This window comes from Malaya genurostris, chromosome 3, assembly GCF_030247185.1.
Source record: "Malaya genurostris strain Urasoe2022 chromosome 3, Malgen_1.1, whole genome shotgun sequence".
Classification (NCBI taxonomy): Eukaryota; Metazoa; Arthropoda; class Insecta; order Diptera; family Culicidae; genus Malaya; species Malaya genurostris.
The window spans coordinates 219196263-219210836 of record NC_080572.1 but is presented as its reverse complement, the minus strand read 5'-3'; the positions used below and the strand labels follow the sequence as shown (position 1 = coordinate 219210836).

General features: G+C 35.3%; 3 protein-coding genes across 6 annotated transcripts in view; 2 read left to right on the top strand and 1 right to left on the bottom strand.

Moving 5' to 3' along the window:
- Positions 1–14574, top strand: part of LOC131434598 (uncharacterized) — a 128218-nt gene that overhangs the window by 101508 nt on the left and 12136 nt on the right. The window lies entirely within an intron of this gene.
- LOC131434602 (cuticle protein 19-like) lies at positions 7396–7891 on the bottom strand. The gene is made up of 2 exons (XM_058601468.1): positions 7848–7891; positions 7396–7791 (listed from the first exon to the last, which is right to left on the bottom strand). Exons 1-2 carry the CDS (start codon positions 7854–7856, stop codon positions 7468–7470), a joined length of 333 nt encoding a protein of 110 aa, XP_058457451.1. The 5' UTR covers positions 7857–7891; the 3' UTR covers positions 7396–7467.
- On the top strand, positions 8435–9183 carry LOC131434601 (cuticle protein 19-like). The gene is made up of 2 exons (XM_058601467.1): positions 8435–8485; positions 8549–9183. Exons 1-2 carry the CDS (start codon positions 8477–8479, stop codon positions 8870–8872), a joined length of 333 nt encoding a protein of 110 aa, XP_058457450.1. The 5' UTR covers positions 8435–8476; the 3' UTR covers positions 8873–9183.

The following is a 14574-nucleotide window of genomic DNA, read 5'->3' as shown; positions in this document are numbered from 1 at the left end:
CAACCAAACACGGCATCAGTAAGTAGAAAAAACGAAGGTTAATTTTCGTCTATGTTAGTAGTTTTCCATCATGGAGCACTGGAATGTCGCTCACCGCGTTTTTTATTTATAACTCGTTTTTGATAAATAAAAATAATTGAAGTAACCAGCCCATTTTTCAATAAATGTTATTGTTTTGTAGTATTAGTATCTACGAACATGTTCGTGAAATATTTTGTCAATGTTCGAAATTTTTATACTACTTTCAGTTACGTAAATATTTATATACCTTTTCATTGTAATGTTTCCTGAAACTCAAGTTCTTTTTCGAATTACACAAAAAATTGCAAATAGATAAACAACAATTTTTGTCATAGAATAAAGAAACAATTGTTTAAAAATGTTATTAACTTTTTAGTTAAATTTATTTTTGGGAATGGGAGGTCTTTGCTGCTGTGATAATTAGTTAAAAAAGAGGGGTGGGGAGTCAAAAATTGCCAAAAAAAGCGTGACATCTTTTATGGACAGCTCCTTCGTAGATACTAATACTACAAAACAATAACACTTATTGAAAAATCGGTTACCTCGTGCAAAATGGAGGAGGGGGGGGGGTCACTTCAGAAATATTTACTCAGAATCAGTCGTATGTTACAACTATTAACTATTATAACTTTTATTTTAAATTAACGCCTGTGCCTACACGCAATACTGTGAAGCTGTGGATGATAGCTTTCATAAATACAGATTCTGTGACCAAAATAAAACCAGAGACACCAAAGAATGTTGAACGAGTTCGATCCTGTGATCTTATGAGCGAACCATTTCCAGAATTTCCTTGCCCGTCGTGGTCGCCTAACTTATCAAGCTCTTACTTCCATTTATGGAAATATTTAAAAAGTAAAGTAGAAAGTCTGTGGGACAACATTCGTGAAATTGCCGAAGTTAATACCGATATGTTGAAAAAAGTTGTCAATAGTTTCTTTAAATGACTTTAAATGACTAATTTTTGAATTAATGGGCATCATTTGACAAATATAATGATAAATTTTTCTATCAGTCTGCATAAATTTTTGCATGAATATTCTTCAGTGGTTGAAATTATTTCAATGACCGTTGCATTGTTTTAAATGACAGTTTGAAATTTCAATCACTCATTAACCTGTAATTTTGGGAATGCGAGTCGAACCGAAATGAGATATTGTATGAAACCATAAAATTATTCCTCAAAACGTGTGACAATCGATTAAGCATTCCATGAGGTGCCGAAGTAAATTCCACTTTAAAGTTTTTGGTCATTATTTATGGCACTTTAGGAACCGATATTCAGGGACCAGCATAACCCAAAACGGTTCGTATGGCGATGAAATAATATGACGAATAAATTGGAATAGTTTTTGAGTTCAACTTTGGCATATTATTTGATATCGTCATCCTCTATTATAAGGCTTTTAACACGAATGTATGTTTACGAATTTCGTCTCGACCTTTTTTGAGAGAACGATTGAGTTCTACTATTTTCAATAGTTTCGAAACGGGAATTCGAAAATCGGTGTACGAATTCAGTTTAACTCACATGTGTTCCAAATAAAATATTCGGTACCTTTCGGGATCGAAAATCGAACAACGGTATAACTGAAATAAATTCCTTTGGTCATCGACTATCAAAATTTGTAATTTGGATAAATCCGATTAATTTATGTGATTTTGACATTTTTACACTAATCGGCCTGTGTCTCCTTAACCAGAAGTCGGATCTAATAAAACAAGAAAAAGAAGTTTTTAAGGGATATTAATGAAATTCGAGAAGCTTATATGGGAGCATAGGACCTTTCATATGAATCATATTTGTAGAAAACGGTCAAGCCAGCTCCGAAAAAATTGAGTTAAATTTTTTATCACACACACGCACACATTTTCTGATCTCGACGAACTGATTCGAATGGTATATGAGTGCAAGAAGTAAATAATGCTGTAAGCATTTTAAATCTATATAATTAAAAAATTGTTTTGAATTCGAGATCACTGCCATCTATCTAATAAATACGTCTTGTTCGAACGATAATGTTCCCAAAAATGTACCTGCTGAAATCGAAATGTCATGAAAAAGCATCGTTTCATTACACAGCGATCATAACTTCTACTGCTGGAATAGAGGGGAAAGTCGCTCATACAAAAATATGGACATCACCCCTGAAAATTGACAGATTTTAACATAGATTGTTACAATCCGTCATTTTTTTTTTTGGCTTGTTGGATAACTAGTCTCAAAGCATACTTTGTTCATAGGGTCAATTATGACAGATATTGTCAGAAAGCTTAAAATTTTGATAGACAATTTCACATAACTCAAAAAGTAAACATCCAATCTCAAAAACATTAAATTGCATTCAGTCTGACGAGGTGACCTTTCATTCGTAACTAGTTTGATCAAAATCGGTCCAGTCATCTCTGAGATCTTGGCCTCTTTGTTAACAACATACACACGGAAATTTGCTCAGTAATTTTTTTCCTAAGCTTCAGAGAATTCTATACCTATTTTTTACATTTATTAAAAGAGGTACAAATAAACGATTATAAACATAAATTCTTGTACTTTTTATTGCTGGTCTGTTTTTTCGTCTAGCACGCATACGGAGCTTTTATTTATTTACACAGTAAATGTATCAAGTTCCTTTGTGCAACCCTGTATTACACCTTTTTGAAAGTGTAGTGGCATGACAGTGCGTCTTAGAATTAAATAGTGACAATTAATTAAAACTTCTGGTGATGTTTTATAACGCTGATAATTAATCAGATTGAACATTTGCGATTACGATGATAAATTGACATTGATAAAGTGTGATTTTCTAAGAGGTATAAGATTTGATTGATGAAATCTTTATTGGAATCGATAAAACGATCTATATAATTTAGTATTTGAAGATAAATTCATGCAACTATTAGTCGTTGTTTCGCTTAAAATGTTCCAAGGTCCAATTTTGACACACTCTCTCCAACATATGGGCCAGTATTTCACGAATAATGCCACCGGCCCACAATCCACACCAAACAGTGACTTTTTAGGTATGCATTGGTAGCTCTGCAATGCTTCTTCACTCCAGATGCGGCAATCCATTCAACCAGAAATGAGCTTCATCGCTGAATCTTTGCCAGCGTCCATTCGAGTATTAAATTATATACCAATCGAAGATTCAGGAATAAAATTATGAACCAAACTGAACAAGTTTGACAGTAACACTAGAAACGATTCACGTGTGATCTGTCAATAACAGTGTTGCCAAAAAGATACCAGCGAAAAAATCACCCTTTGCTTATATACCAATGAATGACATTTAAATGCATTGCGACCGTGAAAATCGCATCCATGAATTAGGTTTAAAAATTGGAGATTCATTTTAAAGGAATTTTTAGCAAACCACGTTGATATCCCTTCTAATATACATTTAAAATTGTAATTGGGCCATTCCATCAATTGCCGACACAGTTTTGAACCCGTTCATCTCCGATTTCGATGAAACTTTATAATATGATAATCTGAACCAAAAGAAGATGTTTGGTGTACTTTTTAATGGGCGGAGTTACACCATTGACTTTTGGCGCGAGATTAAAATTTCGATTAATTGAAAAACAATACTTTTAATTAGATTTTTTTCGACCTTTAAATTAAGTGCAAAAGCTTTAAAATATACATGTTCTAATGTAAAAATGTTCCAGCTTTTTGATAAAAATATTTTGAGAACTTAAAATATATTCTAAATTACAAAAAAAATCTTTTTTTTTGGCTTTTCCGCAAAGTTTATTTTAAATTAAATATTTTCATTCGATTTCTCGTACTTTTTTTACATAAGAAATAATTTTCAAAAATATGGGACACTTTTTGCATCAACAGCAGTTGAAACGCAAAGAACTCCACGGCACGGATTGATCATTCACGATGTTACGAATTAGCGAGGTGATTGTCAAAATCAACAAAGGTGTGATGTGATGTGATGTGAAGTGAAGCCACCATCAGTTCAAGGACTTGCCAGTGGATGCGGGTAGACTTACAGTAGCTCCGATATGACTCATCCATTTACCTTCTTACTATCGCCGAAAAGCGAACAAAAAGGGTTGGGCGGATACGTAAGTAGAGTCACTTACTCGTATTCCGCGGAAATAAAAGATGCTCTTCCAACCATAATATCCAGTGCATGAATGAAGCATATCACTATACATGCTTGAACCCGCCTGATGGTTTGTTTGGGCGCGTCAGACTCATTTCAAGCCTTCAGAAGGAAACAAGTTTCCTTCAAGTGACTTGGGCTGGCTATCCACAATCCCTCGTCTAGTCATCAATTCGTCCGATGCCCTGATGCTTCCTCCCCTTTATGCCCTCGTGCAAAATGTTTTATATTGATAAATAAAATGAAACATAGTGTAATGAAATTAATGTAACATAAAATGATATAATAGATTACAAAATAATATAATATAACGTAATATAATATAATATATTATAAAACAATATATAAAATAACAGTTAATCTAGAGTGTCAGTTACGTTCTTCTATCTTCTATCTGCAATACTGCAGGAAGTAGAATATTTCTCTTCTAATAACAATAATAATATCCACATCTATAAAAATAATATATGTTATTATTATTGATGACAAATTGATAATAATAACAATAAATATAATAATGAAAATAATAATAAAAAACAATATAATATAGTACAATGAATTATATAAGAAATAATAGAATGAATAAAATGATATGTTGCGATATGCTATGATATTATATTACTTGAATTTATATGTCATTTCTCATCCTCCCATTCTGCCACCAACGCATTCCATAGACCATTTGTCACCACAGACACACGTGTGGGCATGAAACAGGAACCAGTGAGAACCAAGCTCACCTTGTGACGACCTTGATATTTAGTTGAAAGTTACTTTAAAAATGATAACTTATAAGGAAAACAAATTTATATTTTGCGCAGAGGTACGTAGTACTACTCATAATAAACCCTATAATATAATATAATATAATAAAATATAATATAATCTAATAAATATAATACAACATAATGCAATACAATATAACATAATATAATAGAATACAATATAATATAACATAATATGATATAATAAAATATAATATAATATAATACAATATAATATGATATAATGCAATGCAGTATAATACCATACTACATAGTATATAATAACATAAAATAGCGTAAGACGATAATATATGAAATAATATGCTATGATACAATATAACAGTTAATGTCGCAGTGTAAGTTACGCTCTTATAATAATAATATTAATATTAATAATAATAATAATAATAATAATAATAATAATAATAATACATGATGTAATAAACAACAGAATTATATGTTGTAATATACTATGATAAACAATGCAGTTTCGGAAGGGCTTCAACCTACAAGCCATTTCGCACCCTCTCAATCTGCTACTAACGTTTTCATGACTAATACACACACATACAGTATTAGTTCCACTGCTACCTGCCAAGACACAGTGTTGAGGTCAAAGTGAAGCAAATTTCAAAAATCATATTCGTATATGTTTAGGGAACAATACCGAAAAATTTCATGAATGAGATGAATTGAAACAAACAATTTTAATGACATTTTGTGCATAGTAAAGAGATTCTACCAGCATCACTAAATATCTATAACTTGTCAACAGGAAAAGGACGTAAATCACTGATCGCTTTAGAAACCGAAGATAAAACACGTAGCATAATAACGTAAGTGACAACACTTGAAATTATGCGCTTAAACTTGTTGACAATATTAAAAAAAATACTTACGTTATTATATTTTCACACCGTTAAAGTCACAGTACAGGTACAGATACAGAAATCAGTCTGTGAAAGAAAAAATCGCAACTGAACACAACTGTCGATGTGACTACAGTTTACTGTTTTGCGCTTCAACTGCTGTTGATGCAAAAAGAGTCCCATATTTTTGAAAATTGATTATTATGTAAAAATGTACGAGGAATCGAATGAAAATATTTAATTTGAAATAAAATTTGAGGCAAAGCCAAAAAAATAGATTTTTTGTACTTTAGAATATTTTTTAAGTTCTCAAAATATTTTTATCAAAACGCTGGAACATTTTTACATAAGAACATGTATATTTAAAATTTTTGCACTTAATTTAAATGTCGAGAAAAATCGAATTAAAAGTGTTACACCAAACATCTTCTTCTGGTTCAGATTATCATATCATAAAGTTTCATCGAAATCGGAGATGCACGGGTTCAAAACTGTGTTGGCAATTGGTGGAATGGCCCAACTGTAAAAATTCATATTTTAATTTCGTGTGTCCATGCTGAAATTTTCCAAAACTTAACGGCATTGAATACAATTTATGTACCGAAAAATGACTTGGTAAACATGTACGCTGATCCGCTGGTACCTATACTCAATTAAGCATGTGGTTCAAAAAAGTGGAGCACATGGATCAAGTAGGCTCACTGAAATTTCCACTCAGAACAGTTCGTTGAGCGCCACACGATTTTATAATAATCTAGTATTCATACACATCATTACTATCAAGTAACAGACGGAGAGAAACGATGAAAAAACAGCGAAAAATGAAAAATTTTGCCAAAATGTATCGCCGAAAGGAAAGATTCGTACTGGAACATTTGCAGAGCACGTTACAGAATGCAACAGATGAAATAGTTCTAGACTTGTGCATGATACTGGACATAAACCCAGTGAGATTCAATCACTGGCCTAGCTGCTGGCTGAACTCATTTCAAGAACAAACACACGGGCAACTGTCTCACCAACTCCCAACCTTCTCTCGATAATCCATACCTCGCAGGCTGAATGTTTTGGGATTGTCCAGTGTCTTGCTATTGCTCATTAAATTTTCTAATCTCTTTCTTTCTCCTCTAATAAAATATTCCACCGCTGATAAAGCCATTTTCATGGCTTCTCTAGACCTTCTGTTCTTCTGACGTAGTAACACAATGCAAAATGTATCCAAAACTCTGCACTGCGTTGACATCAACAACCACTCGAAGCCGGCAAGATTAACTAGCCGCTAACAAATTAGAAACCATACAAAGTTGCACATCACAAAACAAAACTCGCCGGAATGAGAAGGCCATCCGACGGCCGGAAAAAGCAAATTGTATGTGAAAATTGAACATAATGCCTTCCTTATTATCCGGCGTGGCATAATCTACGGCTTGCCTGCGTCAAATGCTAATTGACTATTATCATATTATATTTGCTTCCACGCAAGCGCGGATTGGTTTGTTTGCGAGGCTACGCGAGTCACGACGGGGGGGATCGGAGTTAATTGATAATGAGCCAAAACCCGGGCAGCCCGTGCATGACGGGTCAAACCGAAAATCGCATTTAGTCAATTTTTCAGCTTTTCAATTGCATACACACACATGCAACGAGATCTTTATTTCGGTTTATTGGTCAAATCGTTCGACAAAATCGGTTTCAGTAATGCTGTTCGATATTGGCATAACTCTCCCCGTGTGGATGATGGGCATGTCCTTTGCGCTGGACATGAGGTTGGAATCCGGTTTTGTGATCCGAGCTGTAGTCCACGATCCGGTGGGTTCCGTCGGCTTCATCCAGAGTGTACTGTCCCTTGACGTGGTCCCCATCGCGCTGCTCCCACTGGCTCTTGTGGTCATGGGTGTGATGGTCCTTGACGCCGTATTCGTACTTGTACTTCGGATGCGAATGGTAATGGTCATCGTGCTCTCCTCCGAACTGAGCCGAGGCAACAGCAGCCAAACAGGCAACCAGGACGATGATCTGTAGGTAGATAGAAATATAAGAAATCATCGTAGCTTCGTAGACAAGATGCTTACCTTAAACATCTTGGATCTCCCGTAAAGTACTTTAGTTGGTTCGTTTGGAATGCTACTAATAAACTGTTGATGAATTGTTTAATGCACCGGATTTATATACTGAAAGTCTCAGTTTTCCGATTATTTTTACGCTTTCCACTGCTTGTTTCGAAGGCAATCCAATTACACGGTGGGAGTATCGGCGACCAATTTCAACATTAGTGACTGACTAATTAGTCTACAATCGCTTGAATTTCCTTTTATGTTATGTCGGTATTAAGTCTCAATGTAGAAGTGGATATATATACTAATTTCAATTTGGCATGATTAAAATCGGTTGGATGATTTGTCAATCATGCCTGAATCAAAATTGAGAGCTAATGACCCTTTAACTAAAAGTCGGATATATTATAGAACGACGAAACTTGGAGACTTAAAGGTAGTTTCAATTCTTCCATTTTTATCGCAGCCAGATGCTGTTTAATTTTAAACTAATTAGAGAGTCAGTTCCGCTGGATCGGTATGCAGCTGGGCTCCTATACGCTATGAAAAGCTGTGGGTATAAAAATTGGACGTTTAAATCAATGCGCTATCAGTTCACAAGTAGCCTTCCAAACGAACCAACCAAAGTACTTTACGGGAGATCCAAGATGTTTAAGGTAAAAGCCGCTTTTCAACGATGATTTCGCATGCCGGAAAATTTGATTTCTATCTACCTACAGATCATCGTCCTGGTTGCCTGTTTGGCTGCTGTTGCCTCGGCTCAGTTCGGAGGAGAGCACGATGACCATTACCATTCGCATCCGAAGTACAAGTACGAATACGGCGTCAAGGACCATCACACCCATGACCACAAGAGCCAGTGGGAGCAGCGCGATGGGGACCATGTCAAGGGACAGTACACTCTGGATGAAGCTGACGGAACCCATCGGATCGTGGACTACAGCTCGGATCACAAAACTGGATTCCAGCCTCATGTCCAGCGCAAAGGACATGCCCATCATCCACACGGGGAGAGCTATGCTAACATCGAACAGCACTATTGAATGTCCTTGCATAGATAAATCAATGAATCAATGAGGCTAGTAAACTAAACTAATTTCAAATCAATATATGGATTCTTTCCAGTATTCAATATCACATTCCTCGTTTATTTTGATGCTATGTGTGTGCGGTTAACCTATCCCAAGCCCTACTATTTGGCAGCGGATTGCAGAAAAAAAGATGTTTCCATGTGATTTGTTTATACATGCATATAACATCAGTCCCGGACTCAGGGAGGTGTTGATAAAATTCTATTCCGATGACCCATTTCGTATACAGAGCGAATCGTGTTCCGAGGTCACCGTTCTATCGAAGGGCCCCACCTAAACGAAATGTTTGCATCAAATGGATTCAAACATTACAGGGAGACTTTCGGTCCCTTGCAAATGGCAAGGAATCGACGCGTATCTAATTTGTGTTTTTCAATGTTTCATTTCTCACCGTATCGAAACCTTCAAAACCTTCGGTTTTCTGAACCTGTAAATTACACCCTTGGAACATAGTGGGATGTTGCACACTTCTGAATATATTTTTTTACTATAGAATCTCATGAATAAAACACTAATAATATGAATAGAATTATTACTCTCGTATATTTTTTTTTGCGAAAAACAGTACGTCCGTCTTAAAAATTAAAAAAAATACCGTACATCGACATTGAAAAAACAGTGCATTTTGCGGTACGTATTTTATCTAACAATAGTGAATAAAATATAAAAGCAAATATCAATTTGAACTGCTTTAAGCACCGATGAGCCAAATGCGAAGAAATCAAATCGAAATATGTACGTTTTGTGTCCTAACTGTTAAAAAAAACAAATTAATATCGTAAGATTTATTTTCATAATCTCCATGGTTTCTTCCAGTCGCTTTTTATGGCATTTCTTTGTTCAATAAAGTCTAAAACATGCATGAATTATTCATCAAACATTTATTACATTTTTAATAAATATAACAAATAGGAATAAAATTCGCTCAAATTTAGAAAAATTTTCCGCGGTCCAGAGGGCCAATGGTTATATACCAATCGATTCAGTTCGACGAATTGAGCAAATGTCCGTGTGTGTATGAGTGCTGTCAACAAGCCATAGATTGTTAAAATCCGGCCATTGTTTTCGGAGATGTCGATATTTTTATGTAAGCAACTTTTCGCCTTATTCCAGTAGTAGGAGTTTTACGCGCTTGTTGATAAAGCGACGATTCGGAGCAAAGTGAAACACGATCTTCAAAACTGTTTTTTGCAATTGTTTCTTAGCACCTAAAATACTATGCACAGCACCCTTTTTCATGACGTTTCGATTTTAGCACGGTTCGTTTTTGGCAACATAATCGTTCGAACATGACATATGTATTAGAAAGATAGGAGTATTTTCAAATTCAAAACAATTGAGTATATTGATTGTATGTCTGTCCGTGTGTGTGTCTGTATGTGTGTACAGAATAAAGAGGCGCAGATCTCAGAAATGGCTGAATGGGACTAGTTGAAAATAGAAGGTCTTCTCATTAGTCAGAACGCTATTATTTTCGTTCTTTGATCCGTTGTTTGCTTTTATAGTTAAATCAAGTTCTATGTGAGGAGGTTTCAGTTCGGGATGTGGCCAAAAAAGTGGGCACACCGAAGTCAAATGTTCTTCGTGCTAAAGAACGTTTGAATCTTCGAATCTTTTAACCGGCTGCTCGGCCATCCATGGAAGTTGACCATCAATGTTAACTTCCCTCTCTGAGCAGCCTAGATAGCCGTGTAGTGTCGGTAGCGGTTTCCCAACTGGCTAAGAATAACGCTACGGTCCACCTGTACCGGTGGTATAAGTCCACCAAACAGGTAAGCCGTGTGGCATCCGGCGGAATTATTTTTTACCAAGAATTGATCCACTGGTTTCCTGTTCCATGTCGTAAAAGGCCACAAAAATAGGAACTCCTAAGTCAAGGTGTATTTCCGTGCCGATGGCTGAATGGCTGCAGGAGGTTAAATATTGCAGTCGTGAACGGAATATCTTGGGTTTTTCCCTTACTGGATACACGCAATGCTTAGCAATCGACTTCTTTGTTCATCGCTTCGGCAGGCAGAGATTAGAAAGCTGAGTGTCTGTGGGTGTCCTCAAGGTGGTGTACTATCCCCACTTTTATGGAACCTAGTCGCTGATGGTTTGTTAAGGAAACTTAATAACCTTGGATTTCCGACTTATGGTTTTGCCGACGATTATCATATATTGATGATCGGTATAAGCATTAACACTCTCTTTGATTTAATGCAACAAGCCCTGCGATCTGTTGAGCAATGATGTTGTCAGGTTGGATTAACTGTAAATCCAGGCAAAACATCAATGGTGCTTTTCACTCACCGTACGATAATCACAGGAGCTCGTCCGTTGCAGTTCTTCGGTTCAGGGGTTGCTGTGGTCGATCAAATTAAGTACATCGGGGTTGTTCTTGACTCAAAACTGAATTGGTCTGCTCACATTGATTTCAGGATTGAAAGAGCTTGCATGGCTCTCGGCCAATGCAGACGAGCTTTTGGAAAATCATGGGGACTCAAACCCAGATATATTCATTGGATCTACACAACTGTCGTTGGACCAAAATATGGTTTTAGACTTAGATTTCACTCGATAATAGCTATTCAACAAACCATGGATTGTTAAAATACTTCTATTTTTAACAGAGATATCGATATTTTTGCTCAAGCGACATATGTTTTAGAAAGAAGGCACTATATCCGAATTCAAAATAATTTCATATTTATATTGATTTAAACTATTTACAACAATGATTGCTGAAAGAACATAACTTCTTACACCCATACAGTATTCGAATTAGATCGTCGATTTTAGCAAATGTGTGTGACAAATAATTTCACTTAATTTTATCGGAGAAGACATAGCCGATTTTCTCTATATAAGATTCAAATGAGATGTCTTAGGATTCCTTAACTACTTCTTGACATTGTGAGAGTGTAATGACGTGACATAGTAGAATTAAATGGTACAACAACAGTCAAGGATGGCTTCTATCGTATCAAATAACGCTCACTGGCAACTCTTCACACGATTGAATCAATACCATCAAAGAGAGACGGATATCATCGCAACAACAAAAACCCGGCATAGCTCATTTAACATAGAATCGACTCCAGTGCGAGAGCGAATTTCTCTCGATGACATTTCTGAGAATCAAAGGTTAGCACGCTGCTGTGGGGATCCTCTCTGAAGCAACAAACGGTCGCTTATACTCGTTTCGCGATCCGATTCGATACAGGCAGTTGATAATTGCGATCGAATCATTTTACTATTGCCGCTTATTCTAACTATGTGCATATAAACTTTGTATAAGTTGTGTCTATGAAAATGTCTGTGAGTGCTCCACACATGGGTTTTGAAATATTGCAACCTAGTATGAGAATCATCAAGTTGAATCATCGATTCGATTTTCTGCGATAATTTTCAACATGCGATTCTCTTTTCGGAAATTCCACACAGCAACAATCATTATCAGACTGTAAATATTTTTAAGGGCCGTGAAATACTCAGAGCATGAAGTGGAGCGAAGAAATGTAGAAAAATTCTTTCGCTGTTCATGCATTGAGAGACTCGAGTTCTTGTAGCATCTTCTACCTTTTTGAAAATGTTGTATACAATATAGATAGCAATATAGCAGCTTCTGTCAAATTTTCGGCAATCAGCAACACTGACAACAGTACTTCTTGATCTTAATCAAATTCTACTTCTGGTTCTGGAGATACAGGATTAGTGTAAAAATTTACCGGGTTTGCAGATTTGAATAGTCAATGACCAAATAAACTTATGTATGTTTTACAAGTATTCGGTTTTCGATCTCGGAATGCACTTCAAAATTTTATTTAGAATGCGCTACGATTTTTCAAAGATGGCAACAACACATCAAATGAAATGTTTTACAATCACTTATGTGAATTTAACTGACTTTGGCTACACAGATTTCCCAACCCTGATACCAAAAGCTTCGGGAATAGCTTAATCGTTTTCTCATAGAAAACCACATCGACCATTCATAAACAAAAAATCCAATTAAAAGACTATTGGCTCCATATAAAATTGATGAATTTTATCCGATTCCGAATGTCAGTTCTGGAATTACAGGGTGATGAGTTTTTTAAAAATTCAAACCGTCATTTAGCAAAAAGCCAGTGGAACTCACTGCGACATCTCATGGAATTCTTAACCGGTTTTCACACGTTCTGATTCACAGAATTAATTTTATGGTTTCATACAGTTTTTCTTTTCGATCCGACTTGCAGCATCAAAATTACAGGGTAATGTGTGATTGAAATTTCAAACTGTCATTTGAAGCGACGGTCATTAAAATATTTTCATGAAAACTAAACACAACGAAGAATTGATTGATAAACTAAAGGCATCATCTCACTGCTAGGTGGATTAAGCACGTTTTTGCACAAAACTTCACATATATGATTTGGTGATTCATGATTTTGATTTGGTGTTTTCTTAGTTTTCGGTGAAGACATTTTCCTTTTTTTATAAATAAAGAATTCATTGTTTGCATGTGTTTATATTTGCTACGTGTCGCCACTGTTGTTCTTTCTGACTTTTTGTATTGTTGCAAATCGAAAATTGAAAATTTAAAAATCTGTATTCATTTTTTGATGTGAAAAGTACAGTGAAAACACATATTTGAAGAATTTTCAATAATTTTTGCGCTTTAAATGAATTATTACATACAAACAAATTCGCACTCTCTCATTGTGCTACTAACGCAGAAGGCTATAGCACCCAGTCGACGCCATTCTATTGGCCAAATATCATCATAGACACACGGGGAGGCATGAGATAGGAACTTAGTTATCTCACCTTTTGACGACCATCAAAATTTCAAGACGCCATAGCACACTAAAACACACGGAACTCATTGAAATAGTCTGCCAAACCATATAATGAGACAAAGATTTTGGGAAAAAAATTTCATTTTTAAATAAGATTTCGAGGAATTTTGTACGTTTTATGCATTATCACAATTTCATAAATACTAGGAGAGAGTCGGCAGCCTTAGGCCACACTTGGGAAAAGTTTTAAAGAAATGTACTCGACATTTTATAGTAGGTAAAGTGAATAATTTCGGCGAACTCCATCCAAACTAAAATGAACTTCATGATTAAAATGTACATTTTTGGTTCTGGTTCTGAGCAAATCCCTCTCTCTCTCTTATAGTTTAGGTCTTATAGTTTTTTTTTTAACATTTCAAGAACATTTAATCCGGATCCGACTACCGGCTCCGGAACTAAACCACGATAAGTTCAATTTCATGAGCATTTTTTCACAAACGATTGTCAAAAGCAGGTATAATCCCATAAAAATGACTGATAAATTCTTATACTTTGCAGATCAAATTAGTTTGTTAATATATAAACTTAGTTCGGCACTGCTGGCTTATTGTTTCCTTTGGTCAAAGCTTTTAAACAGTTCTCTAAAATTATACGAGAAATTCTCTGTATTCATACCAAATTTCTTGAGATTCTTTGAACGAATGTTTAATTTTGTTCATTAATTTATTGTTTCTGGTAATGATTCCAATATTTTGAAGCAGAAAAATGTACATGTCATTACTCTAATTTGTGATTTATATTCAAACATGTGAAAAAAAATCATTGGTAGTTTGGCAAATATTGTAGCTGGTATTACTAGCAATCGAATGATGTGTAAAAATCTATAGG